The sequence below is a fragment of the Adiantum capillus-veneris genome, chromosome 2 (genome assembly GCF_014529385.1).
Source record: "Adiantum capillus-veneris isolate H3 chromosome 2, ASM1452938v2, whole genome shotgun sequence".
NCBI lineage: Eukaryota > Viridiplantae > Streptophyta > Polypodiopsida > Polypodiales > Pteridaceae > Adiantum > Adiantum capillus-veneris.
In genome coordinates this window covers 156,916,548-156,937,447 of record NC_140932.1, presented here as the reverse complement: position 1 = coordinate 156,937,447, position 20,900 = coordinate 156,916,548, and the positions used below count along the sequence as shown (strand labels likewise).

Here is a 20,900-nt window from a genome sequence, read left to right as displayed (position 1 = left end):
GGCAAAATGTGCAACTACCATTTTGTCATTGGAAAGTTAGTGACTCAAAGCAATGGCAGAGTGCGAAGCTACCACTATGTCATTCGGACAGGGTTCACACGCAGGCAATACATGAGTCGACAAGGTGTTGAACACACCACGGTTGACAATGAGCATGTATGTGTCGTACATGTGTCGATAGGTGTTGAATGCATCAGTGTTGACTGTAAGCATGCACGACATAGATGCAAACGAGGACGTTTGAGATTTCAAGAGGGGGGTATGTCACCAGCGTGTGACTACTATCTATCCTTTTCGTTGATTTCTTTCTTATTATCTATTTACTTTCACTTTTTGGAAACACCCCTCGGGAAATCTAACTGCCCTGCATTGCATAGCTAGTGTGGAATTGTCCAGAGGGAGTCTAGGCCTGAGGGCAAGAGAGCACTAAGGTTGGACAAAGACTATGGTTAGCCAAAGTGGGGTCATTGACTAGCCAAAGTGGAATCCTTTGCTACAGAGGCTACATTTCAATTCTGGATGTGGCCGCAGTGTACAAAGAGGGTCGGATGACCTAGAAAGATACAATGGCAGCATCTCCTAAAATTTAGGGAACTGCTATTTTGGGACCTGAAAATGTCTTCGCGTCATTACGTGTAGTTTGACATGGGGATCATTTTGTTACTCTGTGGCCAAGTCAACAGAGGCTGCAGGTGAGATATTTTTAGACCCGAGGGTCTAAAGCGGAAAAATGCACAAATGAGTGACACTTCGCACTCTGAGGCCAGTTTACTACTTATAGAGAAGGCAAAAACGTGATTTATAGCTGGGAGGCTCATTTTGCAAGTCTCTGTCACAGGTTAAGAGCTATGGAGTGCTTGCTTTCCCTCCTATGTACAGTGCAGTGCCAGGAGTGATGCCCTGCACGCTACGCACTGCCCTCTCTCTCCCCTTTGGCAGTATCTTATGCCCCACTAGTGGGCTCTTCATTTGACCAATGTACAGTTGTGTGGGTTCATGCGCGATTAAGAGCCTCTTGCACAGGTACTGGATTAGCTAGCAGCTAATCCCCCCGCAGGAACAGGTGAATTCGGAGAGGTTTCACGCCAAAAATCTCGTCCAATTCAAAGGGCAAGTAGCCCTACAGGTGCCGGAGCTCGAGGACTTGCTACGGATGCGACCGGCACGCGAAACGGAGCCCAAAACAGTAAATTACAGCCTGCTGTGTAATTTTGCAGGTTTAGGGTTTTGGCCCTAAACGGACCCTAATACCCCCAAGAGGTTCGGGGACGCAAGGGGACCGCTGTACAGGTGATCTGGCGCATTTTCAGGGCTGAGAACAGAGAATTCAGCGTGCTGCAGATTCTCGCCAGGTTTTGCAAAGTGCCCGTATGCGTTGGGAAAGTCATTTAATGCGTGGGAATACTGACCGTGAAGGGTTCTAGTACTGTTATGCTGCCGAAATCAGGCCGGAACAGTCAAAATTCAGCCAAGGTTGTGCGGGGCACCTTATAGGGATCCACAGCGTTTATTCCCTCTTTTGAACAATAAAGAAATACCGAAAGGGGCGCCTAAGTTAGGGGCCAATCTGGTGTCGGTCTACTCATACAAGTGCAATCTACCAGCCTGTATCCCTCTCCTCTTTGTTGTGTCTTGAAAGTACACGTAAAATAGACGACTAATAATGGGTGAAAGCTAAATCAAGGTTTGAAGTAAAGTCTACCGCCCTTTTTGGATTGAACAGGCCGGTTTCACAGACAGGCAGAGGAGTGGGAGCATGATGCTTCGCATCCCAGAGAGGGTCTTGTTGGACTCAGCACTCAGAGAGCGGGTAGAGGCTCTATGGACAGAGAGCTTGGACAAGCAGGATTCTCCTGCTGACAGAGTGGCCTCAGGCCTAGCTTAGATTAGCCGTTTTTTTCTCGAGGAGTCTCTGGCTCGCCGGGCTGTAGTGAGAGAGGAGCAGTGTCTCATTCGGGGCATTGCTTTGCTACAGAGGATGCAGGAGTAGCATCCAGAGAGTCCTTGGTTGGAGGAGCAACTACAGCAGGCTCGTCAGGAGCTTGTTAGCACAGAGGAGAGGCGACATGAGTTTGCTTTTCACCGACAGGCAACTCAGTGGACCCAGGTGGGTGATAGAGTGACGGGTACTTTTTTTGAGGCAGTGGGACCTCGGCATTCGCATGTCAAGGTCATTCAGTTGAGGAGTCCTAACGGGTCAGTTGCTTCTGAGCCCGAGGATATGCGTACAATTGCTACTAACTTTTACCGTGAGTTACATTCTGCAGAGCCCCAGTCAGAGCGCCAAGATGCATGTAGGGAGCAGGTTTGGGCACAGATGCCTTGTCTTGTGACGAGGAGATGCGTCAGAGGCTTGAGCTACCACTTCAGCTCGAGGAGTTGCACACGGCTCTTAGGGATCTCCCCCGTGGTAGCTGTCCCGGTGACAATGGGTTGACTCCCAGTTTTTTCTTGGAGTACTGTGACCTGCTTGGCCCAGATCTCTATAGTGATTTTCAGTACATTTTGCACACAAGAGTGATGCCTGACAGCATGAGTGAGGGCCTAATCTACCTCATTCCCAAGGAGGGTGGCTCCTTGGATGAGATTCGACAGTGGCGCCCCATCACCATCCTCAACTCAGCCTACAAAATTCTTGCCAAGGCTCTAAGTTTGAGGATTCAACCACTTCTAGAGAGCCTTATACATGGGACTCAGCGCGTTTGTCAAGGAACGCAGTATCCTTCACAACATCTTTACTTTTTGGGAGGCTTCTGCCCTGGCACGGCTCCGTGGTGCGGACCTAGTGATTCTTCTTCTCGATTTTGAGAAGGCATATGACAGAGTTGACTGGGACTTTCTAAAGGGCACTCTACAAAGGATGGGCTTCTCAGATGCTTGGATCAGAGGGGTGTCAGCTTTGTACAGATAGGCTCACAGTCAAGTACTTTTGGCGGGAGGTAGAGATGATCGCTTCATGCTCACACGTTCGGTCAGACAGGGCTGTCCTCTTGCTCCCTTCCTCTTTCTGTTCTATGCGGAGGCGATGAGCAAGTTTTTGGTGTCGCAGCAGGTTGGTCTACGGGGCTTAGCACTCCCTATTCCGGGAGATGAGCTTCTGGACGCTGAGTTTGCCGACGACTCAGCCTTGTACTTAGATGGCCAGGAGGCCAACTTTCACAGGTGTGATCAGGCACTGGAGACCTTCTGTTGTGCATCGGGCGCACTGATCAACTGGAGAAAGACAGTGGCTTTCTCGGTTGGTAGTGCTCCTATACCCGATTGGATGCCAGGAGAGGGTTTTAGGTGGATTCCCCCAGGGACTGCAGTTCGGTACTTCGGCTGTCAGGTTGGTTTGGACTTGTCTCCAGAGCAGCAGATTGCTCCCCTTCTCTTGTCTATCAGGAGAAAGTTGTTACATTGGAGCTCAGCACGACTTTCTTTGGCTGGCAGAGTAGTAGTGGCCAACCAGGTGTTGTTGGCGACTATGTGGTACATCACTTCTTGCTGGATCTTCTCGAGTTCTTGTATCTGCCAGGTAGAGAGGCTGATCAGGAACTTCCTCTGGTCAGGAAGTGACACTCAGATAGCCCGAGCCAAAGTGGCTTGGCAGGTCATCACTCTTCCTTGTTCACAGGGAGGGATTGGGATCATTGACCCAACACAGCAGAGCCGAGCCCTTCTTGGGAAGTTCATCGTCAGAGGATTTCTTCCAGGTGAGGAGCCCTGGAAGGAGTTCTTGCTACAGCGGCTCCGTGCTAGGGTGCCTCAAGCAGGAGGCCCCTGGCAACCTTCGACTAGATGGATCTTCACAAAGATGCGCAGAGTTGGTTTGAGCAGGACACTGGAGGACCGTTTCACTGTGAGTCTGCTTCGATCTTGGGAGCTCTTGCGGCGAGGCCTGGAGCAGAGATAGCCTACTTGCACGGGAAGTTCCTACGGCAGCCCCTGTCTGGAACCCCATGGTTAGCACTCAGAGAGGCCACTTGGTTGGTAGTCGGCCTCATGTTTCCTGGGGTCCCATGGCAGCGGGTCCAGCGCGCTCTTTAGGTGACTGGTTAGAGTTCACAGGCTTGTCAGAGGAGGTACAGGGTTTCCAGCTACAGGGCATGAGAGGGGTGCAGAGCATGTGCCAAGACATCTCAGAGGCAGTTCCAGCTGAGTGGCTCACACCTCTCGAGCCATTAGCACCCAGGTGGATGGGAGCCTTCACACGACTGGAGGTTCTCATCTCCGTTAGGGCCTACTCAGAGACTGTTCCATCCCTTTTCTTCGAGCTTTAGGGTGGGGGATGCCTACAGCGAGTTGCAGTAGAGGCCGCGCAGGTGGCAGAGTGCTGTTTTCAGAGGATTCGAGTAGTGGGCATCTGTGGGAGACTTGTGTCATAGATCCTGACCCAGCAGCTCTTGAGACTGGACACTGGAGGCTGTGGGTTTGGGAGTGTTGTCCACTGGCATGAGTACAGTGGGATCCTGGTGAGTGGCTCTGGAGGGACCCCTTCTCTTCTGCAGACCACCCAGGAGTCCCTTTCTTTCAGTACAATGTTCGACTGGGACGTCATATACTAGCAGTACACAAAGAGACCCGCCCCGCTGCAGCACCTCATTAACAAGAGGAGGGTCTCACAGCTGAGTTCTTGGTAGCCTTCTGGGAGAGGTTGTGGGACTCCAGACAGCCGAGGCAAGTCACCTTGTTTCAGTGGCTGGTCGCACACAGAGCTACAGCAATTGGGAGCTGGCTAGTGCATAGTGGTCTCTCGATCGCATGTGCAGCTTGTGACCATCTTGTGGAGATTCAGCGTCACTGTCTTTGGGACTGTCCTTCGGCCTAGCAGGTGTGGCTTCGAGTACTTTGGCTGATGCCTGCTCTCTCCACGGCTCGACAGTACACTTGGGGAGCAGCGGCTTGGTCCACCCTCACGGGCCCAGCACTTCAGTTTGAGCTATCTTTCACCAACAGGATGATAGTGATGCAGGAGGGGCGACCTACACTCTAGCCTGCTAAAGAGCTTACTCCACAGGAGTGGTGCAGTGAGAGAGAGGAGTGTTGGGAGCTCATCAGTGGCCTGACACTCTGGTTCATCTGGCGGGCCCGTCGCTTCCGCATCTTTGAGGCTCGCCCTGTGCCACCAGCAGAGACTGTTCGTGATTTTTGGCTAGAGCTGATCCACACTCTCAGAGGACAGCTCGAGGGACTACAGGCCAGCTCCGACCGCATGCGGGAGCGCAGAGAGGCTTTCCTTCGACTCTGGCATCCTGGGCCTTTCTACACCATGGTCCACGGTGTACTCCGATGGCACTTCCGACCACCTGTGTGGCTTTTCCCTCCCCCCATTTCTTGATTTAGCCCCATTGTACATATGCTGGTTTTTTCATTGGGAGAGTCTCCCACCATGGTTGTTGTAGCCCTCTCTTGAAGAGGTGGTTGTAGCCCTATGGGTAGTTTCAGTAACTAATAGAAGGATCTTTTTCTCGGAAAAAAAAAAAAGTCGGTTGAAAGGCAAGCGATTGTATTGTTGTTTCGTGGACTTTAAGAAAGCCTTTGATATGATTCCACGTAACCATTTGTGGAGAAGGATGAAAGAACTCCAAGTGCCAAGTGAGTTTATGCTTCCACGTCGGCACATCCCACTCGATTTCTTCTACAGTCCCTAGGGCCCCATCAGACGGGACCCTATAAGTTGGAACAACTCATAACTTTTAAACTTTTGTCCAATGGTCCCAGGCAGAACCACGTCGTTATTTTGTGACAAGAGTAGAAGAAAGATGAGGAGGATTGGACACGAGAGAAGGGAATGATGAGAGAGGAGATTGACCTCTGTACAAGAACAGTCCTCAAGAGAAGGAGAAATCCCCGAAGTGATCACTACAAGCATTAGAAAGATGATTGAAGCCAAGAAGGATGGATGGGTGGAGGTGGTGAACAAAAACCTTTGCAAAGAGGTAGAGGAAGAATCACAAAAAGAGAAATTGCAAATTGCAAAGACAACCTAGGAAGAGAAGAAGAGGTATGCCCATCGCTTCAACATCCGTATCACTGGCATCCACAAGAAGACGGAGTCCTCTCCCATAAGTAGATGAAAGTACCTATGCGAGAAGCTTGGTTATAAGGAAAAGGAGCCCCTTCCCTTGAGCAAACCTCGGAGAGCCAGCAAAGACAATCAAGAAGAGGGTTCTCATCCTACAATTCCACAGTGAGATAGTGAGGACCATTTTCATGTGAAACAGGGTGATATTGCACACTTTAGCAAGCGATCCCATGTTCCTTGACGATGACCTTAACACAGATGGAGATAGAGAATACATAGTCATACACACCACGAGTCCTACAAGCCCATAAGGGGGGCCAGAGAGCCATATACTGCGATGGTTGAGTCATCATTGACACACATGGCTGTATGGAAAAACAAAGGATCCCTATGGACACACCCAAGGTGACTTGAGGAGGCAATCATACTTCTCATTGAGACACATGAGAACCCAGAACGAGGCCTACCAAGAGTATAGAGGTTTGTATGGGAGTCCCTACATCGAAAGTGTATGCGCCATAACACTTCCTAGGGATCAAGAGGGGTGGCAGTCTTGTACCCACAAGAGCTGCAAGGGAGGATACAAATCAAGGCACGCGCTCCCGAGGTCCGTTATATGTGGATCGGACTAGGGCTACATGAGGGGAGCTTCATCTTCTTTGCTCTATGCTCCTTCGTCCCCTCGGGGTAGAAGTTTGCAACAGAGGGAGAGGGAGAGGAGGAAGAACAAGAATGAGCGGAGCACGAGGGGGAGGAGGAGGGTGACACCCGTATATGGTGACACCCTGTCACCATATACGTGTCTTGCAGAGGGGATCATGGAGTATTTCTAGCCTCGGAGAGGTCTTCCTCATGGAAGACTTCATGGACGGACACAAAGTAGGTAGTGTGAGACTTACGACTTTTGAGGAGTTCCCGATGCTACACCCCCTTGATGAGACCGGAGTCAAGAGGACCTAAGAGCAGACACAGCAACACCCACAGCCCATTGACAAGATACCCAGTGGCCAGATTCGGGAGGTCTCACATGTATCCCACCATTGGTCTCAGAGGGAGATATCTCAAGGGACGGCATTCTAAGATCCATGGAGGGAGCTGATCACGTCATTGACTATTCCACCCACACTTACTGGTGTTGACCATACTTACATCTCACTCTCCCGCAATAGCACACCTCCACCACACATAACACCTACATGCACCCCATACACCACCACATATATTTCACACGGTTTCTCTGATATCTACACTAAGCACATCTATGATGGTATTTACTAACTAGACCCCTCAGCATCAGTTGAGACACTCGCTACATCAGCAAGCTTCAAGTAAGTGTCACCCATACCAGCACTATCACAAGCAAAGTTATTGCCCAAATGTACACAGTGCTACACAGGTCGGCATACCAAATCTGCTAGAACTATTGGTGAGGGTGATAAATAGTAATGGGCCGCCACACTTTATTGACACCAGCTTTGAGAAAAGCCATCTTGCTACTGCACACAAATTAGATTCCACATAACCAGATCTCTCTAAAGCATGCTTGTCAAATTATAGCATATAAGGATAGGCTGCATGGACACTAGGATAGACAGCAATGGCACTACCAGCCACCACATTTACTTGCACCATGAACGAGAGTATGTAGTTCTCTATTCAAAGGCCTGCAGACTTCCATGAAATCAGTTTGTGGTTCATATGCATATTTCTTAAATTCTTTCTTTCTTTTGTTCACAGATTTACTATTATCATCTTCACTACTAGCTCCATCACTCAACCAAAGTCGAGTTAGTGCCTTAATTTATGAGTAATTTCTCAAGTTACATTTTCATAGAAGCGAGCTCTTATTGTGTAATAGAAAAGGCAGACTGCATCTTTGTAGTCTGATATTTTCTTTTGTGAATACATATTTGAGATACTCTTTAATTAACTGTTATTTTTTCAGTTCTGTGACCTCTATCAGCAAACATGCCTTAAAAAAATCTTGTTAAGGATCTGAATCTACCCAAAATTGAGCTGTGCAACATCAAACTGCAGGTTTGGATAATAAACTTCTGCCTGCAACTTCAAAGCTTCTCTCTCATTAGTGCCTGTATAAACAATCTCAAGATTTCCTTGTAGAGATTTGCTTAGCCTTTCTTCTGAATGTTGCCTTTCAAAGTTCACTATAATATCCACTGATTCAGATGGCTGAAGCCTGCACTCTGAATGGTTCATAAAGAAAGGTTCTTTTGTGCTCAGCTCAAAATGAATAGGTAGCTCGGACACATTTTTACATGTTAAGGTCTGACTCAGATCTTGCAAATCATCAGGTAAGCTATTGTTTTGAACAAAAAACAGTTCTTTGGAGGAAAGCAGCAATTTTAAAGGTGAGATGTCAGCTTTCAGAAAGAGGTCGTGCGACCAAACAGCTTTGGTAGTAGTCACATTGCATCTCAATCTTTCGATAACATTTTCAGCATCTAGTGCGTAACCAGTCAATGTAAACTGACAAGTTGCATGAGGTTTAATGATTGCCTTTTCTGGTGCAATAGAAAATACTTTTTTCCTCTCCATTGCTACCACATTTGAAGTTCTTTTCTCTTTCTCTTTACCTTTTTCTAACACCCCAGCTGCACTCATGCTTACCCAAGCCAATGACTGCTGTTTCCTTCCTTGGTTTTCTATATTAAGGGTATAAGAAAAAGGTCGTAATGTCACCTGTTTTCCAAAATCAAAAGCCCCAGTAGCAAGCTCTGTGCAAACTAGTGTCGATCCAATACCAACTGCTTTCAAAGGAATCAAGTGCTGGCTGCCTTCTGTGATTATTTTAAGGCTATCTGTGAATTTCACAGAATCATCAAGGTTCGCTGTGACCTGCACATGTGAGAGGAAGATCCACATTAAAAATGCCTTGCCAAGATACTTAAGGTTTGTTAGAAGCAGCTAATAGAGAACTTAAAGCTTACAGTCAGTTTTTGGCTTCCAAAAGGCTCCAATACAAGGGTGTCCATTTCAATGCAGAACACAGTTTTCTTCTTGCTAAGAGAAATTTTCAATTCGGCAGGAATGCAGGACAGGTTTTTCAGCATAAGTATACAAGCATGATATTGAAGAACCTGCACCTTGCCAAAGTCTAGGATGGAAGTATTCTCTCCAGGCCAGGTCAATGTTCCCGAGGTGTCTGAAGCAGGCTGTTCAATTTGGATAGAAGGACCACAAGAGATGGCTGATATTGCAAATGTTAGTGGTTTTGATTCTTTTCCAGAAACATTGACGGTAACTAGGAGGGAGATCTGCCCCAACTTTTGAGTCTGAAGTGATAATTTCACTGGTTTTTGGCAATGACAAGATACTGTACCAGAAGCTGCATCGGCTTCCATAACAGCCGACAATTTATCTTCATTGCTCAAAGAAACAATTTCATACCAGGCAGGCACATTAGAGTTGTTTATTATTTCAATCTCCTGTGTGTAGCTGTACCGCAGAAGACAACTTCCATAATCCAAAGTCTCTAAAGATAAGGAGACCTTTAAAACACAGTTTGACATAGTGTTAAAAATACATCTAAAAGTAAGAGCTACATGATACAGACACTCATCTGACATCCCATACCTGAGGAGAGAAACATTCAGCATGCAAAGGGATAACATCTATAGCATCACCAACACCCTCAAGGTTCAAAAGCAATGCTGCTGAAATTTTCTTTTCTTCCATGGCAATAATGCATAGATCAACAGCCTTTATTTCCTGCTCATATTTCCAGAACAGTTAATGTGAATTTGAACATCCATAGGATCAAACTGTGTGCTAAAAATATTGCAGCGGTTATAACAAGACATTTTCTGAAATCAAGAAACTTGCCTTGATGAGGCAAGCATAATTTCAGGGCTACACTACTTTACACACTTCTGTTTTCTCTTGCATGCGATGCTGCTTTGTTATTTATGTTTTTTCATCTTTCACCTTTTTCACTTGTTTCTTGCCCATCTAAATTCTTTCTCGGTTTATTTATTTTCATCTCTTTGTTTAGGAATGGGCACAGGTTTATGATCAGAAAAATGGAGGAAAAAAACAAGCGCCCATGAAACCTTTGATGTCAAAGAGCTCCATAGAACTCCCCAATGGTGGCCCGAAGAGAAACCTCTTGAATCCACCCGCCGCACCCCCCCAACCAAAAGAAAACCAAACAAAAAGTAGGGCCAGTTTTGTACATGACTGTTTTGTATTTTGGAAATATGGCTCGTCATATTCGACTTCAAAGGAATATAGGAGTGCTGAAAGTCAAGAGATTATGCAAACATTTTTTCACCTTTTAGCATAGATGTCTTCTCTATGATCAAAGTGAGCTATCCTCTATCAAGAAGGACCAACCAGCTGGGTACTGACAAAAAACCTGCACACAATCTGAACCGCCTTGTAGTAGGCAATCTGACTATTCCGTCGATTGATTCTTGACTTGGAGTGTCCAAGTCTGTTACACTAACACCTGTTGGAGAGTAGGACTGAGACTTTGTTGTATTTGCCGCAATCCCCTTAGGTAGTAGCAATCCTTATCCTCATGTCCAGACTTTTCACAGAAGTGGCAATAAGCTTGAAGGGGGCATTCATGTGGAGGGTGCTCTGGAGAGCGGCATGAGCTACACCAGACCATAGCCTTAAGTCTCCTGCTGAGACCTGAGCTCTTCTAGCTCGTGCTTGATCTGGTCCAAAGCTTCGTGATGTGGAGGTTTCTCCTGTCTAAGAGAGAAGGATATTTCCTCCTCAAGAGCTCGTTGTAACTTTAGAGCTTCGAGTTCCCTGCGTAAAGAGGTCAAGGGGTTAGATTGACTTTCCAAGAGTACAAAGGCAGTCTCTACTTGAGGAGAGTCGTTGAACAGCTTCCTTGCCCCCTCTATCCTAGTAGTAGCAACAACAAACTCCTCCAGAGTGGCTTTAGGTCGGAGACTTTCTCTGAGCTTTTGTTGAGAAGTCTTAGGAAGAGCCTTCTCTACCCACTTCTTGGCCATAAATTCACCTGGTTTCTGGGGAAGCTTGGAAACCAGAGACTTTGTTCAGGTCATTAGTTCTGCAAAAGTCTCATTGGGCTTGAGCATCAGATTGGCCAACCCATCCAGAACCTTCTCTTGGAAGTCCCCTGGTCTAAAAGCTTCACAAAATTGTTGACGTAATGTGGCCCAAGTCGTAAAGTGGTTCTCTGCAAACTGACTGTAACATTTATATGCTAAACCATCCAAGGTGGATGGGAAGAGTACTAGGTAGGCGTCTTCTCTGTTGAGGCCACGGCTCTGCAGAGGGATACAAATCTCCAAGCATGGTCGTCGGCATCCTCTATGGAGAGACCTTTGAACGTAGGGAACTTGATGTTTACCTTAGCCAGAACATTTGTCAGCTCTTCCATGGATATATGCTCTTGAGCCTGTTGCTCAAGAGGTTGCTATAACACAATGGTTGAGAACTGTACTTGGGAAGGTGGCCTAGGAGGTGAAGAACTGGTTGAAGGAGTGGAGGTAGCTGCGTAGGAAGGTAGGGGTAACGGGGCTGGTGGACTTCTACTGGGCACAAAGGGTTGGCGTTTCCGATGGTAGTACTTCAGAGGACTCAGTAGTGGACTTTGTCGCTCTTTTGACTGCCTTGTATGTGTCATGCAGTAATCAGAATCCCAGTACCATGATGTCACCTCTTTCTATGCGTACATAACAAGCCCATGTACACAATTTCTATAAGTTAATGTTCCGGACCCTTGCCGTGCTTGGGTTTCATTTGGCATAGAAAGTGGCCAACAAAGAGTTTATTTGAGAATTTGTAGGTAATACATATCCCCTTTTTATGCATTCTTGGGGGATTTCTAACAACTTAGGCCTTGCTAGCTCCATTTTTTCAATTTCCTTTACAATATTTTCCCCTCCCCTCTACTTTCCCCATTGTAGCCTCTAGGTCCCCCATTCCCGTTTTGCTACTTTGGCCGTTGCAGTTTCTATTCCGTGTTCTTGATACCGTTCTCGTTCAGGGTTCCATATGTTTATGAAGTTAATGCAATCCAAATTCTCCTTTCACTATGAGCACCTCTCGTTTTAATTGGCCTTAGCACAAAAAGAGATTATCATATCCTAATCTCATTGATGCTAGCTATTAGCACTTCCCCTTTTAACTACCTCACACACTAGTCTTTGCCTAATTACCAACCATTGTGCACGTTCTTGGAGTACTCCTCCAGTCACTACCCTTCTTGGACTAGTCAGCATTGAGTTGAGTTAGTGAATGTAGGCGATTACCATTTTGATCTAGTATCCTCATCAGCCAACTCTTTTTTTTTCCCGAGAAAAAGATCCTTCTATTAGTTAATGAAACTGCCCGTAGGGCTACAACCACCTCTATTAGAGAGGGCTACAACAATCATAAGGGGAGACTCTCCCAATGAAAAAACAGCATATGTACAATGAGGGCTGAATCAGGAGATGGGAGGAGGGAAAAGCCACACAGGTGGACGGTAGTGCCATCTGAGCACACCCCGGACCATGGTGAAGAAAGTCCCAGGACGCTATGCTTAATTGGAAGAACTTGGTGCACTCACAACTTCAAGAACCAAGGAATCATCCCAGCTCTTATTGCTAACAGTGTTGACATCATGGTCCATTGCTTCACACTTTACTGCTCAGATTGGATGCAGAGGACAAGAGCCCCTTTTTTTCCAATTGAAAATAGGGCCACTCTTTTGCAGTGACTGGAGATTCCCACCGCAAGTAGTATAGACATCCAGGGCCACAAACAAATCGAAAATTGTTATTGCATGGCCCATAAATAAAGGCCCCATATATAGTTAATCTTTTCAATCAAATGATGAGTGAAAGATCACTTACAATCAAGCATCAAATTACATTCATGAACAAGTTCCCATGGGCTTTTTCAGAGAATAAAGATAATCAAAAGCTAGTTGAAAACCTGTTAATGTGTGCTTGTCATAAATATAAGATATACAAACCTGCATACCTCTGGCTGAATTAAACATGACTCTGGGTTTGCTGAATAGAGCGATGTATCATCTTCTTCTTTGTGTATTTGGAAGATGAATAATAGAGGAGAAGGGCTAGCATTGTGCAATTCAATCTGCTTCACACATCCAACCCCATACGACACATCACCAAAATCCACCACTTTTGCATTCAAATGAAACTCTGGAGGTCCAACATTACCATGAAATTTTAATGACAAGTTCTGGAGCACTCCATCGACTTCCCACAGAAACTTCTCATCAAATTTACCCATGGCATTGCAAACAGCTTCAACAAAGATGGTTTCAACCTCCATAGGAGGTAGTGCTCCAGAGCTTGGATTGAAAGTGAAGTTTATAATCTCAGAGCTCAATGGACTCATCAATCTATACACTGCCTGGAACATACAAGCAAAGATTTTTTCTCTTTCTTCTTAGAAGCATCAAAATCTCTAATTGTGATCCTTAATGATGCACAATTTGGACAACTGAATCATCCTTCAAAAGCTCCAAGTAGTACCTCTAATTCACCAGTATTGTGCAGCTCAACTGTAAACCGGTATGTAGAATACAAATGTATATTTCCAAGGTCTTGCACATCAGGATATAATTGTACTTGTGGTCCGATTCCACTACCTTGCATTTCCAGCTTCAGGGGATCTGATTTTCCAGAAACAACACAGTAAGCTGTGTGGATGTACCTAGCACAAATGCAGGTTAGGAATAAACTCAATCAAACTGTCCCAAGGAACAAACATCTTAAAGACAGAACAAACTAACGCACAAAATTAGCTGCTGGATAAGCCAAATCTTTTCTTTGTTACAGGCTAAGCTCAACACTAGCCACAACTAGGAAATGATCTTAAGGAATCTGAAAGAATAGCTGCACACTAGAACACCAAGGCCTCTCATAGCATGCATGCCCCACTCCCGTAAACACTCATTTTTTCACTTCTCCAAATATGGGTAGCCATACGCCAGATTCTGTTTTCTTAGAGCCTCCATACGGTTGTCCTTTTCATGCTGGTTTTTTGGATCTCACAGAGTCACTTGCTTATAATATCCTTCTGTTCCATAGATACATGGAACAAGGAAAGGTAACACAGACAATGGTATGGATCGTGAACAGAGGCCCCAAACAAGGGGAGGGGAGCGGAGGAGAGATGGAGGGGAGATAGAAGATTCCAAAAACAAAGGCTTCAATGGGCAGGATTGCCACAGGACGCCTCAAAACAAGCATAAAGATTACCAACAAAACCCTTCAAAGACCCACGCTGGCCACTTTCTAATCTCAGAATGGACCCATGACAACCAGAATGAGACCGCACGGAATACGGTTTAAATGGAAATGGAAATGGCACATGGACAAACAACACCTCTCAAACGCCTACTGGGTCCACAAGGTGTTCAGTTTCCTAAGGTATAAGAGAGAGACGGTGTTTCTTGTTTCTATATTTTATCTCTTTTGTGATGTATGCCTAAGATTTTTATTTAACATTATCACTCATACTAGTGAGCCAAAATAAAATGCCGCACAGATTCTACAATCGAAAAATACTGACGCAAATCATACAAAAAAACACAAAATTTGAAGAGTACATGTTGCAACTATCAATCTATGTACATATATAGAAGTCACAAAGCAAAGAATAGAAGTCACAAAGCAAAGAACTGTCAATTTAGTACCCCTGATAATGTCAAAGAAAGGGCAATTGGCTCAATTGGCTGAAGGACTAGGGTCGTAACCGGCAAGCCACTAGCGAGGCTGTGAATCAAGAGCAGACACATGTCGGAACTTGAAAACTATTGATACTTGAACTTCAAAACAAGTCGAGTTGCGACACAATAGCGCATAGTTCTCTACCCAGATGTGATGATCCCTAAGCCAGGGATCTGTCCCTTTTCGTACTCCTTTCGTATTGATAAGTCAGAGTACAACTGTTGGGAAATTGATCTCTGCAAACTATGCAACCATGCACTTATCTGCCAAAGAGAACCCCCAAGGCACTTATATGGGCACTAGGCTCAGTAGCAACAGATACAAAAGCTGGCCCCCAAAAAATTCCTAAAACATGGCACCTAAAAGCTATGCTAAGTCAACCACTTTCAAGAACAGCCGCCCAAAAGCTTTTGCTTTTTGTCACCTCGGCAGCTCCCAATTTGCGGTGCAAATCGTGGCGGATTTTTCGAGCCTACCATGTCATCATCCATACAGTCAGCAGTTCAGTAAAATCTCTCTTCTGTCTGACCAATTGGTTGCCACGTCATCAATTTGTGACATCCCGCCCCCCCGCCTCTTCTCGCTTAGAAGAAGAGTACTCATCCTCGATTACGCCCACAAAGTAGACAGTAAACAGTAAAGCAAATCAGTAGACACTCACTCTATGCAGACATGCCACTGAAACCATGCATTAGCACAAAAAACAGAGATCACTAAACAATTAAAATCACATCCACATCACTATCCCCGTCGAGATCTTAGACATGAGCAGCGATCATTATGACTTATTTAGCCATCACATCCAAATTGCATCGATCTCTAACAGGTCTCTTGATGCACTAGTTCTTCTTACTTAAGATTCATATTACCTCACTGGTGAATCGAGACACAATGCTGCATACATTTCAGCTTACTCATATCCTCAAACAAATACACATTTGCAAGGATACATGAATCAATTTGTTTTGGATTCCAACTATATATCTTGGAAATCACATATTATATGAAGTCACTTGGTAGAATATTGTCAGCTTCTCAGTACCCCCAAAACGTCAAAGACAAATTTGTTGACCCGATCTCATTCGAGGCAATCTGTGACAAAGATGAAGAGCCTCAAGGTGAAGCTTTAGTATTTGAGGAATACCTGCCAATTCCTCCTCCTCCATCCACTTCGCATCAAGGGAAGGATAGTTCTTGAGCTTGACCAAGTATTTCCGGACCTGATTTCCCTTCACTTTCCTTTCCTTGTGTGCTAGGACCTGCTCAGGCATAAGAATCTCCTTAGTCTACCTTTGGCTCCCTTTCCTTTTGAACTTCACCTTTGAAAGGTCACAATAGACTCATATGGAATACATTGTGAATCATCCGAGTATCTGGCAACTTTAGTCTAAAGGATACATCGTTGATCTTGTCACAAGGTGATGACATGGCTTGCCCAACTGGAAGGAATTAACCGAGAGGACAAGAAGAACTGAGCCTAGAAAGACCTAAACAGGACGTGTTAGCGTTTTTAATAAAAACCTAACCCTATCGACTTATGGAGCACTGGTTGGTGGCCTAAACCCTAAAAAGACACGGCACAGGGGCTAGGACAGATTTATGTAAATTGTGCTGACATGCTGACATGGCAGGCTATACGGATTTCACAATTTGCGGTGGCTGATTTTGGCAATTTTGAGTGCAAACTTTTGGGAGCAAATGCTTTTGGTGCCAAGTTAGCAAGTGTTTTGGGGCTCTGGTTTTGGGTATCCTTTGTACTATTTATAGGTGCCCTCAAGGCCACTCTGCCGAGAGCCATCTAGACATAGAGCCTTGAGAAAGAGCTAGACTCTCGGGGAGTTGTACCTTTATGAAGCAAAAATAAAGAAATACCAAAAGGAGTGCCAATCTTTGGGGCCAGTTGTAGCAGGGATACAGCGTCACTGGCACGGACAGGCAGTTAGTCACAGTTGGCCACTAGACGGACTCTCTTGCCGGGTCAATGACACGTGGCAAGGATATGGGTGGTGGTCCAGTCGACACCATGGCCAGCGCACCACCAGCACAGTTCAGAGATATGCTTAGCTGGATTAGATATTGGTGAGCCATTGGTGGCTCTTTATGATTGTATATATCCGTAGCTGTTGGGTTTTATGCATTATCTACTTTTGTATGGTTAGTCATCTAGAGTCTATCATCAGAGTTGTACATAGCACGTCTGCACCATCCATGCACAATTGAGCCTCGACACCCCCATTGTACCAATGAGATCTGGGTTGGAGCTGAGTGTGCTACCATGCCAGAATCTGTATGGGTTTCTTTGAGTTTGTCGATGTTCGTGTTGTTCAGCTAGTCGTATTGTTGTAGCTCTGTTGTTCTTACTCTGTTGTTCTTTGTCTTCTATGTTTTCATTCTGTGGAGTGAGATATCACGCACATTGCACTGAGGAGCACCCACTATAGAGGGCACGACACATTATCTCCGCTACAGGTGCTCTCATTTTTGGCACGCCCGGTGAGACCCGAACCCACAATCCCTTGATTACAAGTCAAATACCCGCGTACAGGGCCTAGTTGCGGGCACCTCCCCGTACAGTCCTCAGAGTCTTACATGATTTCTTATCTAGCTGCTCCCCTCACCAATTACAAAAGTCCTCGTCTCACTGTATCTATTCTTCGTCATCAATTCTCAGGCGTCATAGTGGATGGTGGATTTGGGATCAATCTGATGCCAGAGTTCACTACGTTGGCTTTAGGTCTGCAGCCTACCCGCCCTGCTCCATCCACTATTACATTGGCCGACTAGAGGACAGTCTATCCAATGGGCATAGTAGGCAAGGTGCCTCTAAAGGTACAAGACTTCACCTTTAGCTTGGATTTTGTGGTGGTCAATCTTCCGCAAGTGGAGGAAGGATTTCCTTTGCTTATTGGTAGACCATGGTTGAGGCACACTAAGAAACTTCATGATTGGGGTAAACGATGCCATGTGGATAAATACTCCTGGTTCCCCCATGTAACCAATTCGACTCGAAGGAGGCATGGATCCAGTTGTTCATCACAGCTCTTTGTTAGTACAGTCCAACCCCGATCTCGAGCAACCTACCCCACCTGACGGGTCTGACGAAGACCTACTGCAGTGGTTGGAAGCTACCACATCGATGCCGTGCTATGTGGTCTCTATTCAAGCCTTGCCTATGGATACACCCTCTTTCCCGGAACCTCAGGCTGAAACAGTTGACCCAAGTTATCCATAAGAAAGTGTGTCAATCCCAGATGCAAGTGTGTCATTCCCGCCTGATGATCATGCTTCAAGTGTTTCCCTAATGGAAGTCGTCGGCCTTGGGGAACCTATGACACATCATAGAAGGGGAATGAAATCTCCTCTGCATGAGTTCGCTAATGTTTCACCTTTTCCCTCAACACCCCCTGGGCCTGACGCCCCGTCCACTCCAAAGCACTCTGCTGTGTCTGAAGACTTCCCCTTCGAGGAGCTTCCACCAAGATGGTTACAAGAGGAGTATGCGGAGTTTCCAATCGATCAAACACCAGCCCACGACGGCTCGAAGCTCCAAGAGACATCTCACTCTTCATCTTCTGAGGCGCCCTCTCCAGCTACACCTCCTGACCCGATAAAAGAAGTCAACCTGGGTGACCCTGACAACCCTCGAAATAGCCTCTTAGCCGCTTGGTATGGGAGCATCCCGCGCTAATCGATCAGGTAGTCTCTTTCATTCACTCTTTTAGAGATGTTTTTGCTTGGTCCTACAAGGATTTGAAAGGGATCCCACCAAAATTGGGTGTCCATACTATCCCTCTGGTTGAAGGGGCTAAGCCTGTCTCAGAGGCCAAGCTTACGAGCTCAACCCAAAGTATGCAGAGCTATCAAGTCACAGCTAGAAAAAACTTAAGAGGCAGGGATCATTGTACCTGTGGAGCACTCTGAGTGGTTATCACCCATGGTGATAGCGCCTAAGAAGCAATCCAATAAAATCTGGGTGTGCGTAGATTACCGCGCTCTGAACAAGGTTACTATCCCAAACGGTTTTCCCACACCTTTCACTGAGCGTGTGCTCGAAGATGTAGCAGGGCATGTATTGTACAGTTTCATGGATGGGTTCAGTGGATACAATCAGCTAGGCATCCATCCAAGTGATCATATCAAAACGGCTTATGTGACTCCTAGGGTATTTTTATCTACACTAGAATGTCGTTTGGGTTGAAAATGCTCCATCTTCCTTCAATCGCACAGTATATCTCATATTCTGTCCCTTGTATACGGATCATCTTCGCATCTTCATGGACGATTTTTCAACCTTCTCAGGTGCTCAATGTTCAACCCCAGCGGAAAATCTAGAGAAGCACCTCGCTCAGCTCTCTACTGTCTTCCTCAGGTGCAGAGAGGCACGCCTGAAGCTCAATCCGAACAAATGTCATTTTCTGGTCACTAAGGGCACACTTCAAGGCCATGTGGTGTCTGCTAAAGGTTTAGTGCTTGACCCAGAGAAGATTGTAGCAATCTTGAAGTTACCGCCTCCAATCAACCCTAAAGGTGTTCAGAGCTTTGTAGGCCATACAGGCCATCATCGCAGGTTTATACGCATGTATGCACAAGTCGCTCAACCATTGACCCGATTCACTATTGCTACAGCACCCTTCCAATGGTCAAAACCTGAGGCTGAAGCATTTGCATCCCTCAAAAAACTCCTCACTGAAGCACCTATTCTAGTGGCTCCCGATTGGTCTATTCCTTTTCATGTGCACACTAATGCCAATCAACTGGCTGTGGGTGATGTGCTGATTCAGCCTAGTAAGGAGTACAACCTGGATCGCCCTGTTCACTATGCAAGTCGCTTGCTCACCAAAGCAGAGCGCAACTACAGCACCACAGAAAGGGAAGGTTTGTCTATTGTATATGCTCTCCAAAAATTTCGCCTTTATGTATTAGGGGTCCAAACCACAATCATTATTGATCACCATGCCCTGCGCTATCTGCTTAATAAGCCACAAGTTGGAGGTCGAGTATGGTAATGGCTACTCTTATTTCAAGAGTTTGATTTCAAAGTGGTACTCAGACCTAGCAAACATTATGTCCTTGTTGACCACCTCTCTTGCATTCACACAGGTGAAGAAGCAACAGGGGTTGCAGATAACTTTCCAGATAGCAACCTCTTTAAGGTGGATACCACTCCAGAATGGTACGGCGATGTCTTGCATTTTCTATCTACTGGTCTATACCTTGAGAATGTGTCTCCACTGCAGAAGAGAAGATAGCTTTTAAAGTCTAGGCCATTCACTCTAATTGGAGGCCAGCTCTACAAGTCAGGACCAGATGGTGTTCTGAGACAGTGTGTCTCCGCTCATGAAGTTGAGAATATTCTGGAGGATGCCCACAGTGGTCCCACTCGTGGCCATTACCTTGGTCACATCACCGCCCAGAAGATTCTACAGTGTGGTCTATGGTGGTCCTATGTTTTTCGGGATGCAATTGCCTATGTGAAAGTATGTGATGTGTGTCAGCGCTGTGGACCTAAACCAAGCAAGCAGTCCAACCGTCCTCTGCAGGTCCCAATGGCATGGCTGCCCTCTGAGCGATGGGGCATGGATTTTGTGGGTCCAATTTCTCCTCCGGCCCAACCAGGCAACCGGAAGTATCTCTTGGTGGCTACACATTATGCAACCAAGTGGGCAGAAGTACTGGCGACAACTAATTGCACTGGCAATACTGTAGCCAAGTTTCTGTATGAAAATATTTTATGCAGATTTGGATGTCCCTTGGAGATCACCAGTGATAGGGGCAGTCACTTTGTTAATGAAATGATTTCAACCTTGCTAGCCCACTACAGGATTTTTCATCGTAAGTCTTGTTCCTATTACCCTAGAGCAAATGGACAAGCTGAGAGCACCAATAAGGTTCTAATACCCCTTCTGCAGAAAGCATGTCATCTACATCTGGCATCTTGGGCTCAAGCTATCCACGGCACCCTTTGGGCTTACTGCACTTCTTTCAAAGCCACGACCAAATACACCCCATTTCAGTTATCCTTCGGTTTAGAAGCAATAGCACCCTTCGAATTCAAATCAGGATCTCTACGAGTAGGCATTCTGCGTGCCAATGGGGGTGTGGGGTCTGCCTCTATCTCTTGTCTCACCCTATTAGAAGAAAGCCGTAGTTTGGATTCTCAGGCTCTTGAAGCAGAGCAGCTTTGTCGCAAGGCTTGGCATGAT

General features: G+C 46.0%; 1 protein-coding gene across 6 annotated transcripts in view; it reads right to left on the bottom strand.

Moving 5' to 3' along the window:
• Positions 1–20,900, bottom strand: part of LOC147463924 (uncharacterized) — a 260,902-nt gene that overhangs the window by 180,277 nt on the left and 59,725 nt on the right. For 4 of the 6 annotated variants that reach the window (XR_015185506.1, XR_015185507.1, XM_086491978.1 and 1 more), the window contains 5 exons: positions 13,498–13,678; positions 12,977–13,375; positions 9,602–9,736; positions 8,956–9,516; positions 8,013–8,863 (listed from right to left, as the gene is read on the bottom strand). Coding sequence is in view for 4 of the 6 variants with exons in the window: in XM_086491978.1 (XP_086348104.1) it covers positions 8,013–8,863; positions 8,956–9,516; positions 9,602–9,736; positions 12,977–13,375; positions 13,498–13,678 (2,127 nt within the window). In the remaining 2 variants the exon portion in view is untranslated. Of the gene's footprint in view, positions 1–8,012; positions 8,864–8,955; positions 9,517–9,601; positions 9,737–12,976; positions 13,463–13,497; positions 13,679–13,761; positions 14,471–20,900 lie in introns of those variants that run through there. The other 2 variants (XM_086491967.1, XM_086491975.1) reach the window with 2 other exon arrangements.